Below are 21,219 nucleotides of genomic sequence, written 5' to 3' on the forward strand. Positions count from 1 at the left end.
TCTCCCCTCACCCGCCAGCAGGAGCGCCTCCGCCAGGCCTTGCTGTTGTTGTAGCCGCCGCCGGCCGCCGCCGCTGCTGCCTCGAGCGCCCCGCCGGGGCTGAGGGTCACGGTGATGAAGTCCCGCCTGGTGGAGGGTGGCAGCGGCGTCGAAGAGGAGGCGGCGGAGGAGTACATGGCGGCGCGGGCAGTGGCCCCTCAGGATCCGCGGGCTGCTCCTCCGCCGGCTGCCATGTTTTTTTTGAGGTTTTTTTTCCCCCTCGCGTCCGCCGAGCCCATAGAGATGAAGGCGCAGAGCGGCCGCTTCCGCGTCTGCGCTCTCCTTCCCTCGTCCGTGGGTGGGTGGGGAGGAAAGCTCTATGGTTGTCTCCTTAGCAACTGCGCCCAGGGAGAGCCTGGGAACAAGGCCGCGGGGCCTTTTCTTGTATTCCCCTGTGATGAAAGGGTTAAAAGCGGCCCCGCCAGCAAAAAGGCTGTTTGCCATGGCCGTGGTTCCCCGCCAAGAAATCACAAGCGACTTTTTATAAGGACATTGGTGTGGCCTTGTTGTGTTTATTGCCATTTTATATACCGCGCTCCGCTCCCCACCTCAGAGGACCTCAGTGGGGTGGGCGTGGGTCTCCCTCTCGCCGCTTTGTCCTCACAACAACCCTGAGAGAGTCAGTGCCTGGCCTGAGTGGGGAGCTGAGCCCTGATCTCTCCAGCCACAGCTGTCAACCCTCCCTGCTGTTTCCTAATTCTATAATAAGGGAATTCCCCCCCCCCAAAAAAAGGGAAAGGTTGACAGCTATGCGACCACTGCACCAAACTGGCTTGCAGAGAGATGAAAGATGCGTGAAATTATCTAAAATGTATAAAATAAGTAATAAGTGTTGGAAATGTAAGGAAAAAGAAGGAACATTTTAGCATAGGTGGTGGGAATGTAAGAAAGTGAAAAACTTCTGGGAAATGATATATAACGAGATGAAAAATATGTTTAAATATACATTTGTAAAAAGACTAGAAGCTTTTTTACTTGGTGAAGATATTAGTAGACAAGATAAAAAAAACTGTTTTTATATGCTATGACGGCTGCAAGTGTACTATTGGTACAGAAATGGAAACGAAGAATTACCAATGAAGGAAGAATGGCAGATGAAATTAATGGACTACACAGAATTGGACAAGATGACAGGAAGAATTCGAAACTGGCGGGACCAGAGGTTCTTGGAAGAGATTTGAGAATTATTTGAAAAGCAGTTGTAAACAACAAATTACGCTAGTAGGTTTACAAGAAGTTTTGTAAGGAGGACTTTATGAAATATTACAGAAAAAAACTTAGGAAGATGATAATTGCTTATAGATTATTAAAAGTAATAGTGAAATTATGAAAACACAAGGTATGAAAATTGGAAATCTTTAGACGTGGTTGATGGAAGTCCAAGAAATATTATATAAAATACAAAACAATGTTAAATGATGTTTGGAAAATAGTTGTTCACCTGCTTGTCTTTTGCAACTTTTATTTCATGGAATTGTAGCATTGGAAGGGACCCTGAGGGCCATCCAGTCCAGCACCCTGCAATCTCAGCTATTTTATTATATGCCTGCTACTAAGAAGTGTCTGAGGCAACTTGCAATATGAAAGTGCTTTTAATTATTTATCTCTCAGAAAACTCCCCACAAATGGGAATTTACCATGTTGACAGAACTGCAAACCTCAAAGTGGGATTTTGGATCACACTGCTTGCTTTAATATGGCACTCAGCACTTTGTGTTTAATATCTGTTAAGACATTTATCTATACTGAGTCTTTCATCATAAACCAGGAGTGACTTATTTGTGGACCTCCACATGTTGGGACTACAATGCTCATCAGTCTCAGCCCAGCCTGACCCGTCAGGGATGAAGTCTGTAGTATCTGGAGGGTCACACATTAACCCTGACCTAAAGGATGTTGTTATTGCCCATTCCGTCAAGCAGCCTTATGTTGACCAGAAAGCACGGGCATGCTTTTGCCCAGAATTTTTTTTCATCTTTGGCACAATGGTGGAATGCTGCTAATTAGCAGAATGCCGCTAATTGGCTCACGGAAAACATACTGCAAAAGAAATCGGACCACTAATGGACAGGAAGGGCTCTGGATCCGTGTTACTCCTCAGTAACTCCTCAACTTTTCATATGGCACTGTCGTGTCTGGCCTTTCAAGGACCTTAGTTTTCCATTTGCAGATCTTCTGATATTGCTCACATTTAAAAGCTTTTATTTTGGCAACTAAAACTTTAAAAAAATTATTATGGCTGCAAACTTGTTTTTTTTTTTTTAAAGAAGTTCTGTAAATGTGGGCGGTATCAGCTGATACGTGAAGACAGAAGTGGCAGAGTAAGATTTTCAGTGGGCAGGAACCATCAGAAGCCTTGCCCTTCTATTGGCCAGCAGGAAGAGAATAAGTTGCTCAAAAAATAAATACATTATGCAAGCTGTCATGATTTGCGTCATTTACACAGCTGAGCCTTTCCTTGCCATCCAATCTGGATTGCCTGTGTGACTGCTGGTTTTTAGTGCAGAAGGCAGGTGGTCCTGTGTATATATAGCTTCCACCCACCCTGCATCCATGTCTAGGGAAGGAAACTAAAACTATGGAAGGGCAACTGATTTTGGGGTTGCTAGGGCTGGGCATTGCAACTCTTGCTGTGTTTTCTGTCTGTGTGCCAGGTCTCGGGAGTAGGGCCAGTTTTTAAAAAAGAAACACAAAAGGCAAGCTTGACTTTTAAAGGCACTTTTAATATGTGGAAATTACAAAATGGGCAATATAGGGTTTTCATCACCTTCTACCAGAACATGTATAAAGCAGCTTTCCCCAATGTGGTGCCTTCAGCTATGGCTGGATTCCCATCAGCCCCAGTCAGCATGGTCACAGATTAGAGAAACTGTAGTGTCCTAAAACAACTAGAGGGTACCAGATCACAGAGGGCATTATCAGTATCAAAAGATGGTTTGGGGATAATTAAAAAGGAGAAAGAAAACAATGCTACACAAAGATTTGTGAAGAGAGAAGCTTTCACACCAGTTTCAAAATGGCACTGCCAAAATAGATGCAATTCATATCCTGTCTCTTCCGCAGTCAGGGCAGTACTTCTCAGATGAGGCAAGAGATTTTGGACACAGACAATTCCTTTAACTTTGAGTGCGTAAAGTTCTTGCAAATGCACTCTTAGATAAGCACTGACTGCTCCTCATTGGAAGCTTATCTCCAAGGTCTGAAGCAGAGAGCTTTCTCCAGACCTACCACGTAACATCCTTTTAAGTGGAGTTGTCCATAATCAAACATGGGCCCTCCTGTTTGTTCTGCCACTGAGTCATGCTCCTCCAAGATAATACAGAGCCCCTAAACCCTGCATTGGTAAATCATATGTATGGAATATGTGCAGCACTATTTAGAGGTTCCTCAGCTATCTCCTGCCTCTCTGGTTCCTTTGAGTGTTGACACCACCAAAAAATCCCCCCCCCCCAAGGCTGCCTCCAATTTCAGCATTACACACAAGGGGCCTCTCAGCCATAGTAAGGATGGCGGGTCTTGTTGCAGAGAATGCTATCGGGACAGTCAAGGGCAGAAACGGAGGACTTCATCACTCTCCAGGCAGAGGGCAACCTAACAACCCCACCCCAGAAGCAGAAAAGTTAGAAGATTTTGGCTTTATAGTATCATAAACACTGATAGTTTCCTCAAAATTATTCTTTTCTTAATCATTAAAGCAATAGTCAAGCAAAAAGATGGCCTCAGAGGACAATCTTCCAAGTTGGGTCTTCATTCAAGCTCTTCTTAATGTTTCCGCTTTGGTTTCATCGAGAAGAAAAGGTGACTGGAGGTCTTTGGCTTTCAGGTACATCTCTAGTCCCTGCAAAAGAAAACAATTTTGAGCCAAAGGCCACATTCCCTTATGGGCAAGCTTTCAGAGTTTGCATGACAGTGATGGTCAGGGCCAGAGATGAAAGTGGGTGGAGTAACCAATGTAGCTTGCTTCCGCGGAACATGTCAAGAGGCACCGACACAGTTCAGCCAAGGCAAAAGCACTCACAGCAGCAGGAGAAGTGGGGCAGGTGGCTTGCAGAGAGTCCTAACGACCAGAAAAGCCATTAAATTCCCAGGCCTGAGGTTCTCCACCAATTTTTAAATCTGACCATGACTTTTGCCCCTAACTCAGAGGTATGAGGTATCTGTGGCCCTCTAGATGTCAGATGCCAACTCCCAGCAGCCTCAGCCAATGGTTGGAGATGATGCAAGTATGAGTTGAGTTGCTGCTAGAGAGCCAGAGGTTTCCTCCTGCTGCTCTAAGTGTAACCCATCTTTCAGCCTTTATTTCCTGTTACATGCTGATTCTCCCTTAAGTCCCTCCTGCCTATCCTGGATTTTAAACCTCCGTAGGCAGGGACCTGCTTAGGTTGTTAACTCCAAAAGTGACATACATACACTTGTAAAACAATCAAAAAGATTAATAATAATAATAATAATAATATGAAGGAAATGATTCTTAGCTGCTTTTCTTTTTTTATTATTCTGACACAACAGTATTTTTGTTTGTTTGTTTTACTGTCCCATGTAATTATGTGTAACCAGCATCACGAATTCCAAATGGAGAAAAGCCTATATAGCTCTGTGGTTCCAGGCTATGGACTCTGCCACAGTTGAAAGAAGCTATTGCCTGATCCCTTATGAAGAGAGAGTTTGCCCATGTGGAGTTTTACCCCATATGTGCCATCTTGGCCGAACATTCTTCAGTCTCGGGGCTCTACAACAGGCATAGGCAAACTGACCCTCCAGATGTTTTGAGACTACAATTCCCATCATCCCTGACCACTGGTCCTGTTACCTAGGGATGATGGGAACTGTAGTTCCAAAACATCTGGAGGGCCGGAGTTTGCCTATGCCTGCTCTACAACATCCCCAATATTCTTTGCACTGGCTCAGAAATAAGAACTTATTTCCCTTAGATAAGATACTGAATCCTTAGCAGGAGTTCACATAAAATGGTGCCCTCACCTCCCCAAAGTAAGAGACTAGAGGTGAAATCTCACATACAGCGGGTGGTTCGTCATCTCCTGATAAACTGAAAAGAGAGGAAAATGAAAATAATGTCTCTCTGCAAACGTAATAGAAGCCACAGTAAGGAGAGGCAGGCAGGCAGCCCAAGGCAGCAATAGAGATTGCTCAACGCAGCCCCAGGCCAACTTCACATTTCATAGCATCTGTTTGGTTTTGGTATTTTAAAGCTAATCCACCAAGGGTGCCTGGAAGACAAGTGAAGATAAATGAAGTAAACAATGAACAGAAGCACCAGAGCATTAGCCGAGTGTTTTCCCCTTGCCACTTGAATAACTGCAAGCAGAATGCGCAACTGCAGTGTACTTCTGTATGCAGGAGATTGGACTAGATGACACTTTGGGTCCCTTCCAACCATGCAATTCTATCATTCTATGGCCTCACAAACCCGGGACAGGGAGAAAGGCACCCCAGATCAGAGAGGGTGACCCCGATAAGCTTTGAATCCTGAAACCTGCGCCTTATTATTATACCCCACCTTTAAAACAAAACAAAATAAAACCTTCCCTGGGCCATATTAAGGGCTTGGTCACAGCTTGTGACGTTAACACAACTTCTCCTAATCTAGTGCCTTCCAAATACTGCTGGAATACAACATCCATTTTGGTGGCTGCAGTGGATGGCTGGAATCCAGCCCCATCTTGGAGAAAGCTGCTCTACTGCAATCTTGCCCTCCCTGGTATAAACCCCAGAGGACGCAATTTATCTCCACAAGAAGATCTCAAATGCGCCATACATTTAAGGCTCTATCATACTACTTTGAACAGACATGCATCCTGGGAGCTGTGGTTTGCTAAGGCTGCTGAGAGGTGTTAGAAGACAACCCCCCACCCCAATTCCCCTCCCAAAGCACCAATTCCCAGAGTGGTTTAACAATCACCGGGGAACTCTGGGAATTGTAGCTCTGGGAGGGGAGGGTCTTCTAACAACTCTGAGAACCCTAACAAACTACAGCTCCCAGAATCCTTTGGGAGAAGCTACACCTGTTTAAACTAGTATCATAGTGCTTTAAATGTATGGTGTGAATGAGGCCAAAAATCTGTTGCAAGGATGTTAAACAGATATTTAAAAGTCCTGACCAGACCCCCAGCTATTCCCTGCTCAGAACTACAGCTTCCAGAGTTTCCTGGGAAGAGGGCTTGACTGCTAAACCACTCTATGAATTGCAGCCCTGTTAAGAGGAGTAGGGGGTCTTCTAACAACTCCCAGCACCCTTAAATAATTCCCAGGGTCCTTTGCAGGAAGCCATGACTGTTTAAAGTGGTGTGATACCGCTTTACGCATAGTGCCGATGGGAGCCACACACACAAACACACACACACAGTTTCACTGTGGCAGCATTCCATGTCATGTCACAAATTCATCTAGTGCACCCTGGCCCCTTGGGGTAAACTACAGTTCCCGCAATCCCTTGGGGAGGATAAATGGGAGCAGCCTTCACAGACCTTGGTTCCTCAGGTATCCTCTGGCCATTGCCATTGATAAATCTAGCTCCTGCCTTCACAGCCCAACGGTAGTGCTGGGAGAGGAGTGACCGGCGAGCTGTGGTGGGAGTGTCTTTGTCGGCCGCATCAGAGTTCTTCAAAGGCGAGAACTCCTCTTCCCTCGGGACCTCAAAGGCTACGAACTTCCTGTTAACAAAAGGGAGAAACTGGGGGCTTAAAATGGGAATTTCAGTTGCGGTCATGCCTTCCTGTATGTGTAGCGTGGAGCCATAGAGGCCACGGCACGTTCCAGAATCCTGGAAAACGTAACTTGCCATATCCACGAAAGGAATGCATTTGGAAGCAAGCAGGGAGACCTTGCAGGCTGTTCTCCAAGCTGCCAATTCCAGTTGGACTTGACTGCAAAAGCAAACTAAAGCCACATCCATACCAGACATCTAAAGCACTCTTATACCATAGGAAGGGACGTGGGTGGCACTATGGGTTAAACCACAGAGTTTAGGGCTTGCTGATCAGAAGGTCTACGGTTCGAATCCCCGCAATGACGGGGTGAGCTCCCGTTGCTCGGTCCCTGCTCCTGCCCACCTAGCAGTTTGAAAGCACGTCAAAGTGCAAGTAGATCAATAGGTACCGCTCCGGCGGGAAGGTCAACGGCGTTTCCGTGCGCTGCTCTGGTTCGCCAGAAGCGGCTTAGTTGTTCATGCTGGCCACATGACCCGGAAGCTGTACGCCGGCTCCCTCGGCCAGTAAAACGAGATTAGCGCCGCAACCCCAGAGTCGTCCGCGACTGGACCTAATGGTCAGGGGTCCCTTTACCATTACCATAGGAACCAGTCTGCACACTGCGGCCATCATCAGAGGCCCAGGAGGTCTGGAGAGTGGCAAAAGGAGAACAGGGACTTTTCTGTGGTGGCTTTCCGCTTGTAGAAAGCTCTCCCCAGCAAGGCTCGCCTGGTGCCATCATTACGTATCTTCAGGCACCGGGCAAAAACCTTCCTTTTTAACCAGGGTTTAGCTTTTAACCACCTATGGCCTTTTAGAGTGGGTAGGATGTTTTAAGGTATTTTTTCTTCCCCCCCCCCCCGCCCCCTGTTTTAATCTATGTAGGGTGTGGGCTTTTTAAGTTGCCATGCCCCCCCCCCAAAATGTGACTAATAAATTTAATAAACAAATAAATAATTTAGCCACCCCACCCCAAAAGTAGTCTAAGGGTGCTGAGTTCACAGGCCTATAATTCCCAGCACTCTTAACAAAATACAATCCCCATGCTTCTCCAGGAATATTAAAGCAGTATAAGGGTGCTTTTAATTTATGGTGTGAATGTGAACTAAATATTTCTAGACAGGTGATCTGAAAAACATGCTGCATTCAAGCTGGGTCTCTGGATTCTAGCAGAATGCAATCAATCACTATCTATCTATCTATCTACACGCATACCTCTACAGCACAATAGGTGTAAAGCACTGCTCAGAAAGCTTCTAATAAAGAAGCTTAAAATTCCACCGTTGTTAGTGGAGCCATCTGTGTTATTAGGAGCACAGACCCTTGGTTCAGCTAGCTCAGCACGGTCTACACTGGCTGGCAGCAGCTCTCCGGGGTTTCAGGCAGCGAGTCTTCCCCACGCCTCCTTTGAGACTGAACCTGGAACTTTCTGCATGCGAAGCAGATGCTCTTCCGCTGAGTTCCCACCTTTTCCCAATCCCTGATGGATTGCCACATTTACGTATTTTGAAAGGAGTTTTCTTTTGTTGAAAGTAATGCAGCTAGGCATATAAATTCCAAACGGTTTTCACAGGCAGCCCCACATATAACTCACGGTAGTAATCTAGAGGGCACCGGGGCACGCCATTCTGCCCTGTTACAGCGGCTGCGGCTGCACATGTAATGTTCTCATCCACTGACTGCAATAATCAATCCCTCAAAAAAAAAAAGAAAATGCTCTTGGGTGCCTGCCATTTTAATTCAGAAAAACAAAACCAGAAGCTATCAGAAGTTTGGGAGACACCTGCGTTGTCACAATTCCCTACCCTGTAGCTGCTGGTTCCATTATTATTTAGCAACCTGGTGCGCTCCAAATGTTTTGGACTGCAGCTGCCCAGCAGAGGCTGATGGGAGGTGTAGTCCAAAATATCTGGCAGGCACCAGGTTGGCCAAGGCCAATATTAGTGAGTCTCCCCAACTCTCCCGCCCCAAAGAATAGGATACAGAGAAAGAGAAAAGAGACACATCTGGCACTAACTTAGAAAACTGGAACACATCAAACACAAACTTCTCCAGCTTTATCCCGTTGGGTTTCAGCGGCTTCACCCGGTTGCCCTCCTGGTCAACGAAAGGGACTTTCTTGACAGCCACATGGCGTTTCAAGCAGGGCTCAAACTTCCTGTTGGGAAGGAAGGACAGAGGCATAAGCACACAGGAGATTTCCTCAAACTTTGCTCTGCTCAAAAGTTGTTGTGCAGCGAGATGACGACTCAGGGCTGCCCCAGGTCACTCCTTGCACTGCACATCTATCTGTCTTTTCACCTGCCTGAAATCTACTGCCACAATCAATGGGTCACCCTTGGATGATCCAGAGTTTCAGTGTTATGAGAGATGGAAGAACAGCTTCTGTCCAACTATCTTCATGCCTCTCTCTGCATTTCAGAGGGTTGGACCTGGTGGACCTTCCAACTCTACAATTATATGATTCTATGCACAAGTTTAATTTAAAAGGGGGGGGGGAAGTGGGAGGAAAGCTTCATCATGACACTTCTTGATCATATCTTCAGCTTTCCCTTCTGGCAGGGGAGCTTCACCCCCTTGATTATTTTGTTTCCCCACTTTTCTGCAGGAGGGGTGGTGTGTTTTACAAAGTGCTGGTGGGGCCCTTTCTGCTGAGCCGTTTTCATGGGGAAAAGGAAGGGGGAAAACTCTGCATAAGTTATTTTTGGCAATTCGCCGGACACTTCCTGGAAATCTTTGGATAATGATTCACTGTTTTATTGGAGTTGTTTCTGTGGGTTTCCTGAAATCTGCCTTTCAAACAGAAACTGTTTGAACTGTAGTTTAAGAGCTATACGACAGAGGCCGCTGTTTAGCTGAGCATGTAGGTAAGTTGTCTCTTTTCTGGCTGTCTGGATGACAGCAACCAAGTTTTTGAGTTCTGCTGTTTTCCCAATTACAGGACTAATTCCTTTGCATTAGAGCTTCATCAAAACAAGAACCTAAGAAGACCCCTGCTGGATCAGGCCAATGACTCCTCCAGTCCTGTTCTCACAGTGGCCGGCCAGATACCTGTGGGAAAGTGCAGGATCTGAGCACTTTCCACTGCTGTGTATTTTCCAGTAAATAGAAAGCAAACAATGAACTCAGGCCAACAATTACCATTCAATAAAGAGAATAATTCCTATTCACAACTCAACAGAAACCTTAGGAAACAAGAAACACACAACCATACAATTTATATAACGATACAATTTTCAAGAGCGCATGTCCCATCAAGAGGACAAACTTTATCTTTGAATAGTTTTCACAAACTGAAGATTTTTGGTGTAATGTTGCTGAATTCAATAATATTCAATCAAAGAGTTCAGGTTCCATTTCTATTAGGGAGTCTTTTGATGCAAAGTGCCAATGCGGCGTTTGATATAAGAGTCTTTTAAAGCAAGGTGGGGACCACAATAATCCAACGCCAGGACAGGGCCCTGTTTTGGTGTCTTTAACCATCGTCAGCCAAGTTTTAAAAGGTCAACGTGTACCCAATTATTCTCTGTGAGCCTTTGCCAGCAACTTATATTCAGAAACATTAATGTGGAGGCAGAGCATAGTCATTGTGGCTGGCAGCCATTCCAAACTTTACCCTCCATGAAATAGTGTTCATTATAGATTTTGACTTCTGCATACAGTATTGCTGAATAAAGTGAGTTTAAAAGCCTACTTGAAGCTGCCTGCTATAAAAATGGAAAAGCACAGCTTTAAGAGCGATGGAACGGGCAACCTCTGAAGGTGGTGGACTCTCCTTCTCTGGAGGTTTCCACACAGAGTTTGGATGTCAGGGATTCTTTAGCTCCGATTCCTGCACTGCAGGGGGGTTGGACTAGATGACCCTTGGGGGTCCTCTACCAACGCCAAGATTCTACAGCTTCTAACCAGAAAACTAGGAACTCATTTTGTCACAATCCTGATACAATGCTCAGATATGTATGCATCCCTTCCCACCCCCATTTCCCGTCAAAACTGATTTCCAGGGTGCAGACCCCACACTCATAAACTCTGAAACAGGTCTTGGGAAAGTGAATGCACAACTGCAGGACTTACTCTGTGACAGCCTTCAGGAAGTCAAGACTAAAGAAGTGATTGCAGATATTTCCAGCGCTGTATGTCAATCGGCCGTCCGCGTTTCTCCTCTGTGCCGTTTCCAAGGAGATCTCGCTGTATTCCACCACCTGGTATACTCCGTCCACAGAGCAAACCACCCCAACAGGCTCTGTGGGGTAGGCTTTTTCCACTACCTTAACAACAACAACAACAACAACAACAACAACAACAACAACAACAACAAATAGAATTTTTGGGCCAGAGTCAGGTAGCAAGTAAAATAACCGCAAAAAATGGATCAAGCAGGTGGAGGGGCTGGGTAATTCTTGATTCTACAGATCAAATCCAATTCCACTCAGAGGATGCTGGAGTCAAAAATTCACAAGGTCAATTAATTGGGTGCATAAATATGTTTGCCTGTTTGGCACGAGATTACTCAACTGTTGCCGGCCCAGGGAGTGGGGGGGAAGGGTCTCTGCCAGTCACCCCCTAACACCGTTCTAAGATTTTACCTAGGCACTGCCCATAGGTGTTCCAAGTTCATATAAGAAACTCACTTTTCATGTTTTGTTTCATTTTGCTTTAAGGGTACTTAAAGTTCCATATACTGCCCAACTCAGACGCTATCTATATTCAACATGTTTATGGTTCGGAGGCAGGCGGAAGACACGCAACACAATTACATGGAGGCAAAAGCAGATCTAGATGAGAGATAGGACCATTAGGTCCACTCGCGAATGACTCTGGGGTTGCAGCGCTCATTTCGCTTTACCTAGCAGAGATGGAGATCTTCTCTCTCACACACTCTTTCACACACACTTCCTCATCCTTAACCATGACAACCCTCCGCCCTGCACACAAGGGGTGCGACCCTCCCTGCCCAATATTTTGTTCTCTTTCACCTTAGCACCACAATCAGCCCCTTTCGAGACACAGAAACCAATGAAGACAGGATCTGCCATTTTGACAAGGATGTTGTCCACACAGTAGACATGGATGTACTGGACGCCACACCGCTCCATGTGCTCCAGGATCTTGTTGTCCACCAGGGCGCGGTACAAACCGCCGTTGCCATCTGCAACACACAAGGAATGAGTTAACTACTAGACAGAAACTGGGTTAGGACCAGCACCAACTGGCCAGCACCTGTGCTATCAACAACCCACCTTTGCCTCTCACTTGCAATCTCTGTAATCAGTTTTACCACTGCTTGTAAATGGTGGTGGAGGAATGTACAGTATAACCAAACCAATGCACATGTGGCACTTGCAATTTTAAAAATATAGGCAGCCCACCTTCAGAGGTGCAGGTCAAAGGGGAAGATGGTTCCCTGATCTTTCAACCTGATAAAATATGGCATTACCCTGGCCTTTGAAAGCTGAGATATATATTTTAGGACACATCCTATCCTCTTGATTGTAATATTCTGATTGTTTTTAGTAACAGTGTCTGATTTTTAATTTATTTTCCTCTTCCCTCCCTGTTCCCTTTTCCTACTGTGTCTTTTATTTTTGGATTGTAAGCCTGCAGGTAGGGACTATCTTGTTTTGACTATAGGTAACCCGCTCTGGGAGTCTTTAAGGCTGAAGAGCAGGATACAAATACTAGAAACAATTTTTTAATAAATGAAACCCATCCTAGAGCTTCACAGTGAAGGGCAGGTAAGAGACCTAATAAATAATTATAATAGTATGTATTATATGGCATGATTGTATTCCCTATACAAATATTGAGGGACAATCAGTATATGCAAATGTCTGGCTCACTTAAAGCTACACAGAACCTTTACTCTCAATAACAATGCAACTCACAGGCGGAGAATACTTTTATTTTTATAAATCTTCATTATTTGTAAAGGGAATCTCTGTATGAGTTAATACTGTATCATCCCTTTGGAGCTGTGCTTTAACTCTGTACTTTTGTCCTTTGATCTATTTTTTCCCCTTTTGTTGTGGTTGCATTTTAAAAAAATAATAAATCAATTTTTAAAAAAGAAAAATGATACAGCTGTGCTGCTATGAGGAAGCTCTGCACCTGCCACATGTGAAGGATTTGCTACACACAATGCCCCTTTTCACTCAAATATTCAAAACGGTGCCAGTGAAAGGCCTTCAGAAGCTCAGAAGAAGAAGAAGAAGAAGAAGAAGAAGAAGAGGAGGAGGAGGAGGAGGAGGAGGAGGAGGAGGAGGAGGAGGAGGAGGAGGAGGAAGAGGAAGAGTTTGGATTTGATATCCCACTTTATCACTACCTGAAGGAGTCTCAAAGCGGCTAACATTCTCCTTTCCCTTCCTCCCCCACAACAAACACTCTGTGGGGTGAGTGGGGCTGAGAGAAGTGTGACTAGCCCAAGGTCACCCAGCAGCTGCATGTGGAGGAGCGGAGACGCGAACCCGGTTCACCAGATTACGAGTCTACCGCTCTTAACCACTACGCCACACTGGCAGGACACAAAACTTCCCCAAGTTGAGGAAAACTGCTGCATACCTGGCGCCATGGCAATCCTGCCTTTCTCTTCCAAGATCGCTTTCCCATCAAATGCCACGGCCGGGAGCATCCTCTGCTCAAACATGATGATGTTGGACTTCTCCAGGTTAAAGTAGTTGTGCTCCTGGAAGAATTTCTCTGTCGGTCCCAAAGTGAACTCACTGGTCATAATGTACCTGTAAGGTGAGGCACACAGGGCACTGCAGTTAGAAGCACTGGGCAAGGAAACCAGCAGGGTTGCATTCACACAACCAAAGCAAGCCGAGCACGTTCCTTTTTCTGCAGTTGGGCACACCCAGGGCATGAAAAGCGAGCATGCCAAAGACAGGCACATGCCTTTCCTTTGAAGATTCAAAAACACAGAAGTAAACAGCAGTGCCATGAGAAGATCACAGGTAAAGGTAAAGGGACCCCTGACCATTAGGTCCAATCACGGACGACTCTGGGGTTGCGGCGCTCATCTCACTTTATTGGCCAAGGGAACCGGCGTACAGCTTCCAGGTCATGTGGCCAGCATGACTAAGCCGCTTCTGGCGAACAAGAGCAGCACACGGAAACGCCATTTACCTTCCCGCCGGAGCAGTACCTATTTATCTACTTGCACTTTGATGTGCTTTCGAACTGCTAGATTGGCAGGAGCAGGGACCGAGCAACGGGAGCTCACCCCGTCATTGCGGGGATTCGAACTGCCAACCTTCTGATTGGCAAGCCCTAGGCTCTGTGGTTTAACCCACAGCGCCACCTGTGTCCCAGCACCACCCGCAGGGGAAAAAAGACCCGTGAAGCCAACCAATGCCTCTACATAGCTCCATCCTTATTTCAGCTATTGTGATATATTTATACACTGTGATGTTTAGGTGGTGATATATGACAGTGTTAAAAACCAAGGATCGCCCAGCCCTAAACAGAACCCTGTTTTCACAGTGGCCAGCCAGATGCCTGTAGGAAAACCCCAAGCAGGACTGAGAACCGAGGAGCCTTCTCCCTTCCTGTAGCTTCCAGCAACTGGTTCAGAACCACTGCTGCTTCTGACTGTGGAGGCAGAGCAGAGCCACTGGGGCCAGGAGCCATGGATAGCCCTCTCCTCCGCCACGAATTCCTCCAGTCCCCTTTTAAAGCCACCCAGGTTGGTGACTATCACTGCCTCCTGTGGGAGGGAGTTCCACAGGTTAACTATGTGCTGAGTGAAGAAGTCATTCCAGCATTCAGCTTCATTGGATGTCCATGAATTCTAGTATTATGAGGGAGGGAGGGAAACTTTCCCCACACCATGAATATGTCATTTTATAAACTTATATTGTGTCAACCCTTACTCGCCTCTTAAAGTGAAAAGTCCCGAATATGCTTCTCCCCCTCTCTGGAGGTACAGTTTCAGTTACATGGAAATTTATGTAGGTTTAACCAACTGATTAACATTCAGCTGGTTATCTGACGAAGATTTCAGGGGACAGTCCCGATATTTCTGGCGCTTTGGAGACATCCTAGTTAGGTGTCCAACCAGGGGTCGGCAAGGTTCACCTCGCCTGGGCCAGTTCGCTCCAGCAGAGATCCCTCCGTGGGCAGCATCGCCCGTGATTTCCGGTGTCTGAGCATGCGCAGATGCAATTTCCGCCATCGTGGAAGTGAGTCCCCGCTCTGCGCTGCGCCAGTTTAGCGCAGTGGGCGGGGCCCTGCCGAGCGGGTGGCTCAGTTCGGCGCGGCTCGTGGGCTGGTTAAATGACCCCCGTGGCAGCTTGTGGCCCACGGGCCATAGGTTGCCGACCCCTGGACTAAACAGACTTTGCCAATGGGAGTCACACTGCAAACCAAGTAGACGGCATGAGATTGGCATAAAGCCACCCTGCCACTCAGCAAAAGGAACAACAGCAAAGAATTCTGGGACACTATGTGACTACAAGAGCCACTGGCCATTGCCTGAAGACCCCAGGAGCCAGCTACCCACCAAGGGACTGTGCAGTGAGTTCCAAACTTGTCACCAGCCAGCTGCTCCACTTTGCGGATCCGCTCTGCCTGGATCTGATAGAGGGTCTTGTGGCTCGGCAGCCCCACATCATACATGCCCTTAGGGTAAGGCACCCCGAGGCGTGTCCCTTGCCCTCCAGCCAGAAGGAGAACTGCCACCTTGTTCTGGGAGATCTTGCGGAGCCCTTGAAGGAGACAAGAGAAAGATTACCGGAGCAAATACGCATCTCGTTCAAATCACAGTTAGAAGGGTTGGAAGGGACCACGAGGGCCGTCTAGCCTAGTGCAATGCAGGAATCTTTTGTCAAACCCACGGCCCTGAGATTAAGACCCTGAGATTAAGAGATTATCGGCTTCAGTCCAGATGGCTGCCCTGGGAGACAGTGCACAGGGCGAGAGGCTCCTTTGGGGGCCTGGAAACCCCCCACCCACAGTGGGGGCAGCCGCAATGGCACCCTACCGGGATCGCACTGCTGGGGGCGATGCGCTCCCCCCTGCACTCCTCTTCCTCCGCCAGTGCCCACCCACACCCCAAGCAAGAATCATCTAAAGGAGGCACGGGGGGTGGGGGTGCAATTTCTGTAGACCCAGCTGCCTTCTTTCCCCTCATCGCTGGACAGGTCCGACAGGTCTGACAGCTCCAGAAGAAGCTTTAAAAAAGGAGGCAATGCTGGGGAATTTCAATTATTTGGAGCACTTTTATTCCAACTCTTCAGCCAAGAAAGGCACTCAGAGCAGTTTACGATGACAATTAAGTCTGTTCCTTCCCTCAAGTCTTTCCATCAAAAATATACAACACAAAAGGAAAAGGAACTGGGAAGGAGAAGATAAAAAGCAATCCCAGATAGTACTACTTTGTACTTAGAGGCAAAGCCTCTAGTAGCCCTAGGTCCTGGTGATGTCACTGTGCTTTCCTTCAGCTCTATCTACACATGCCCAGAGGTGCTTTAGTCTTCTAGGCAGTTGGTTGGAATCCTCAGTCCCAAGTCTCTTTGTAAACTGCTCAGAGGTTTTCTGTCCAATAATCAGTACAGTACAGTCATACCTCGGGTTACGGCCACTTCAAGTTGCCCGTTTTCGAGTTGCGCACCACGCCGAACCCGGAAGTACCGGAACGGGTTACTTCCGGGTTCGGCGCTTCGTGCATGCGCAGAAACACCAAATCGCAATCTGCGTGTGCACAGACATGGCGTTGCGGGTTACAGACGCTGCAGGTTGCAAATGCGCCTCCTGTACGGATCGCGTTCGCGACCTGAGTGTCCGCTGTATATAAATTTTGTGAAAGGTATTAAAATTATGTAACACAGGTGCACAAGTACTCTGAATGCAGAACTGGTGTTTGCACAGCACCCAAGGCAAGTTTTGTCCCACCCCAAAGCATACAACTCATGGACACCCAGGCATGCCAAACTGTGTTTTGCAAACACAACCCTTACTGAAGGCTTTGCCAACATGGCACCCTTCATAAATGGGTGGGCTACAACAGCCCTAGCCAAATATTGCCATCCATGGCAACTGGAGATTATCAAGCTAGAGGAAGAAGGCTGGCTTCCAGAGAGCATCACTCCTTAAAATGTTTTACCCAACAACAGCATTTTGGGCCACAGACAATGCAAGGGAACCTCATAGGGAACAGGTGTGTAAAGGTACAGTTTTTGGTGGCACTAAGCTTATTTTACTGTGCAAAAGTTGTGCAATCTTCCTTTCTCTATTCAGGTTGTTTCTACATTGAACAATGAAGAAGAAAAATATGCAGGCTTACAGTATATATGTCGTCCACTACAGTACTGTACTGTATTCCAAAGCGGCCTTTGCCGAAGAGGGTGTGGCCAAAGGGGTAGGTGGGTGTGTCTGTGGGTGTGTCTTAAGTAGGCGTGGCCGACCAAGGAAAGGCGGGGTTACAATAACAAAACCTACTGTACAGTAAGTAGTCCGTTCTCTACACGCCCACTCTCTGAAAATAAACACGTAATTAAAGCACTAATGGACTGGACCAAAGGTCCATCATTATCCAGCCAGCTGCCTCTGGGAAGCGCACGTAGGTAGACAGGCACAACCACACGCACCTGACCGCCGGCAATCTCAGGTAGACTACCTTTGCGCCGAGGTTAACACAGTAACCCACAACGTTCCAACTGCTTGCTCATCCTCCTTCATCTGCAACCCCCAGCGGTCAAAAGGGCTACCAGAAGCCAGGTCCCTCCTGGCCTTACCCTCTTCCTCCCACTGCTCCAAAGTCCGCCGGTCGCTCCTGCAGACGCTGCCGAAGAACTCTGGAGGGACAGGCTCTATCCGGCAGCCCAGTCTCTCCTGCCGCGGCTCTTCCTCCCGCGCGTAGGCCTCCGCCGCCTTCCGGCAATGCTCGCCCAGCTCCTCAGCGTCCAGCTTCGCCAGCGCCTCCAGGAGCGAGTCTCGCTGAGCCGGGTCCAGCTCGTCCCAGAAGCGCAGCAAGTGGGACTGGCCGGCACTCTCCAGCCGCGCCCGGATCTCCTCTTCCAGGCACGCCATCACCTTCTCTCTCTGCGCTGCTTGCTGAGCTTTTTTTTGCAAAGGGGAATGAGAGTCTTTTTGCAATTTGCAACAACGACAAAGCTGTCCCTGGGGGACGCGCGCCAAAGTTTGTGGAACGTTCCCCGGGAAGAAACGGAACGTCGCCTCCGCCTACTTCCGCCTGTGGAGGTCGGTTACTTGCAAGATCCCCTCTTGAAACCCGTGTCACTTCCAAATCTCCCCCCCCCCCTTCGCCTGAGTGCACCGATTTCAGGCGTCCACTCGTCCAACCATGCAGGGTTCCCTTTCCATTAGCCAGAGGGGGCGGGGAATAAAACAAAATTGCAACCGACCGAACTTTTAAAAAGCAACTGGTGGGAGTCAGGAAGGCCTCAGGAGGAAGGAGAGGAAAGGCTAGGGGAAATTACAGCCGGCACGCAGTCCCGCCCCCAGGCTTAAGGAACGCCCCCGCTTCTACGTCCTGTTTTCCGCGAGGATGCATAATATACTGGGCGCTTGCTTCGAACTTGTTTGTCTGAGCTGAAGCGATTCCGCTTACTTGCAGCGTAACGTTGTGCATGTTTATGCATAAGTCCTCCTGTTCAGCTCGAAGCGGGTTGGGGATACTTCCAGACTTGCAGCCGGATCCTTTAAAACGAAGATGCCAAGGATTGAACCTGGGGTCTTTGGGGGCAAAAAGCCCGCTCTGCCGCTGGAACTTCCCGTTTCCAGCCATCTGTCAGGGATGCTTGAGTTGTGAATCCTGCATTGCAGGGAGATGGACTAGAGTAGAGGACCCTTGAGGGTCCTTCCAACTCTATCAATCTACAGGTGAAACTCGAAAAATTAGAATATCGTGAAAAGGTTCCTTTCTTTCAGTAATTCAACTTAAAAGGTGAAACTAATATATGAGATAGACTCATGACATGCAAAGCGAGATATGCCAAGCCTTTATTTGTTATAATTGGGGTGATTATGGCTTACAGCTGATGAGAACCCCAAATTCACAATTCCAACTTTGGGGTTTTCATCAGCTGGATGCCACAATCATCACAATTATAACAAGCAAAGGCTTGACATATCTCGCTTTGCATGTCATGAGTCTATCTCATATATTCTACTCCAGTAGCTAATGAAAACAATTGCTTACATAAATGGACTTTTCCACGATGTTCTAATTTTTCGAGTTTCACCTGTATATGATTCCACGCCTGCCCCGACACGGTGAATATCCGTGACTCTCTCCTTCCACCCCCGCAGGTAGGAAGGCCTGAGATAACCTCCTGCGGAAACCGGAGGCCCTAATGGAATGGCCTTAGTAACGCCAACCCCCACCCTTCTCTGGCAGACCCACCTGCGGGCTCCACCACAGGATGTTCAAACACAGCATGGCGTGTAATGTGCAAGAAAACGGCCTTGTTCCAGCAGGTTGTCTTCCATAGGTAACGAACACTCTCCTCCAAAACCGCCCCTGGTCCTCTATGGAAAGAGCGCTATTTCAAGTTTGTCTTTTAGATACCTTTATGCTTGTTTACCAGGTATGGGCCCAAAGGAAAAATCTGTTCCCTGAATTGACCCCCACTGCATCTTTCCTCTATGTAGTTTACATTAGCCTACTGTACAAAGGATATTGCAGAGTTGGGAAGTGGAAACTTTCAGAGAAGGGCAACCAAAATGATCAAGGAGGTGGAGCAACTCCTCTTTGAGGAAATGTTGCATCGTTTGGGACTTTTTGGTGTATTATTACTAGTTCTACTACTATTTTTTGAATTTATGTTCCACCCCACCTTGCCGACAAAGGTCGTTATAGTTAATGCTATGGTTTTCCCAGTCGTGATGTACGGAAGTGAGAGCTGGACCATAAGGAAGGCTGATTGCCGAAGAATTGATGCTTTTGAATTATGGTGCTGGAGGAGACTCTTGAGAGTCCCATGGACTGCAAGAAGGTCAAACCTATCCATTCTGAAGGAAATCAGCCCTGAGTGCTCACTAGAAGGACAGATCCTGAAGTTGAGGCTCCAGTACTTTGGCCACCAAATGAGAAGAGAAGACTCCCTGGGAAAGACCCTGATGTTGGGAAAGATGGAGGGCACAAGGAGAAGGGGACAACAGAGGATGAGATGGTTGGACAGTGTTCTCGAAGCTACCAACATGAGTTTGGCCAAACTGCGGGAGGCAGTGAAGGATAGGCGTGCCTGGCGTGCTCTGGTCCATGGGGTCACGAAGAGTCGGACACGACTGAACGACTGAACAACAACAACAACCACCCCATATCCGGAGGTCTCAGGGCGGTTCACAGAAAAGAGAAGTGTAGAGAAAAGGCAAGTAGATAGGTGACATGATAGAAGTTTTTGGGTGGCATGGAGAAAGTGGATGGAGAAAAGATTTTGGAGGAAGTTGGAGACAGTAATGCTTCTGAATACCAGTTGTTTGAAGCCACAGGAGGGCAGAGGGCTCTGGTGCTCTCAGTGCTAGAAACTCAATATATATCAGCTAGGCGCAAAATGGCACCTTACCTCCAGATTGCAGTTTACCAGGGGGTTGGACTAGAGGACCCTCAGGGTCCCTTCCAACGCTACAATTCTATGACTCTATGATCTCAACTACTGTATTGCTTGACTGTATCTGTGTGTCCCAAGAAACACACACAGTAGGAATGGAATAAACTATGGACTAAGACAGAGGTTTTTAAACTGTGGTCGCCAACATGGCGCCCAGAAATCTCTACATAGTCGCAATTGGACCAAAACCATTAGCAAAATGCGCCTGGTGCATGGGGAATTTTAAACACTGATTCAGATCATGCTTGAGGATTTCCCAGTAGGGCATCTGGTTGGCCACTGTGAGAACAGGATGCTGGACTAAATCGGCCATTGACATGCCTGAACACTGGCAAACGGAACCACTTGGCCGCCCGGAGCAGCAAATGTGGGTGCACCCCCCGGGGGCGGGCTGTCGCTCTGCAGCGGTCATGCGTCATGCGCCGTGGTGTCACGACTCATGCGTGCTGCGAAGCACAGTCCATCTGGGCTGCCGCACAAACGGCAATCAGTATACAATAAGCAGCACAAAAACGGCGCACACAAATCTGCCAAACCATTCCACGTATTGAATTCTATATTGGTAGTCCAATCAAAAAGAGAACAATGCAAAAAGTCAAACAAAGAAGCCACAAACAGAAAACTCATTCAAGTTAGTACAACAGGACAATTTCAGTCTTTAAATGTCTTTAGCCAGGCTCCTGTAGATATTGATGAAAATAGGTCCAGTCAGATGATACGCACAGATGTTAATAGATGAAAGCAAGTCCAATCAGATGGAATATTGAAGATGTGATGCACAAAAATTAGACAGGGTGCCGGCGTTTGTCCCCTGTTTCGCCCATGGACAATTTTGGGCTTCTTCAGTAAATTCTTTCCCAGGATTTACTGTATATTCATACAAACGGCAATGGCAACCTTAC

General features: G+C 47.3%; 2 protein-coding genes across 3 annotated transcripts in view; both read right to left on the reverse strand.

Annotated features, from left to right (window-relative positions):
- MAN1B1 (mannosidase alpha class 1B member 1) overlaps positions 1 to 236 on the reverse strand; it is a 30,954-nt gene extending 30,718 nt beyond the window's left edge. For both annotated transcript variants that reach the window (XM_033137326.1, XM_033137325.1), the window contains exon 1: positions 12 to 236. In XM_033137326.1, the coding sequence (XP_032993217.1) occupies positions 12 to 176 (165 nt within the window). In that variant the 5' untranslated portion in view covers positions 177 to 236. The remainder of the gene's footprint in view (positions 1 to 11) is intronic.
- A 3,380-nt stretch (positions 237 to 3,616) lies between these two features.
- Positions 3,617 to 17,821, reverse strand: UAP1L1 (UDP-N-acetylglucosamine pyrophosphorylase 1 like 1). Its single transcript, XM_033137898.1, has 9 exons — positions 17,480 to 17,821; positions 15,247 to 15,451; positions 13,305 to 13,480; positions 11,723 to 11,895; positions 10,821 to 11,014; positions 8,764 to 8,904; positions 6,525 to 6,710; positions 5,020 to 5,086; positions 3,617 to 3,877 (listed from the first exon to the last, which is right to left on the reverse strand). Exons 1-9 carry the CDS (start codon positions 17,772 to 17,774, stop codon positions 3,791 to 3,793), a joined length of 1,524 nt encoding a protein of 507 aa, XP_032993789.1. The 5' UTR covers positions 17,775 to 17,821; the 3' UTR covers positions 3,617 to 3,790.
- Positions 17,822 to 21,219: the final 3,398 nt, after the last annotated feature.

This window comes from Lacerta agilis, chromosome Z (assembly GCF_009819535.1).
Source record: "Lacerta agilis isolate rLacAgi1 chromosome Z, rLacAgi1.pri, whole genome shotgun sequence".
NCBI classification, from domain to species: Eukaryota; Metazoa; Chordata; class Lepidosauria; order Squamata; family Lacertidae; genus Lacerta; species Lacerta agilis.

Coding starts and splice junctions, on each gene's coding strand:
- UAP1L1 (XM_033137898.1), bottom strand. CDS start 17,774: ATGGCGTGCCTGGAAGAGGAGATCCGGGCGCGGCTGGAGAGTGCCGGC. Junction 13,481..15,246: donor ACTCACTGCACAGTCCCTTG/GTGGGTAGCTGG, acceptor CTCACCTTACAG/GTACATTATGACCAGTGAGT. Junction 8,905..10,820: donor TTCCTGAAGGCTGTCACAGA/GTAAGTCCTGCA, acceptor CCTTCCCAACAG/GAAGTTTGAGCCCTGCTTGA.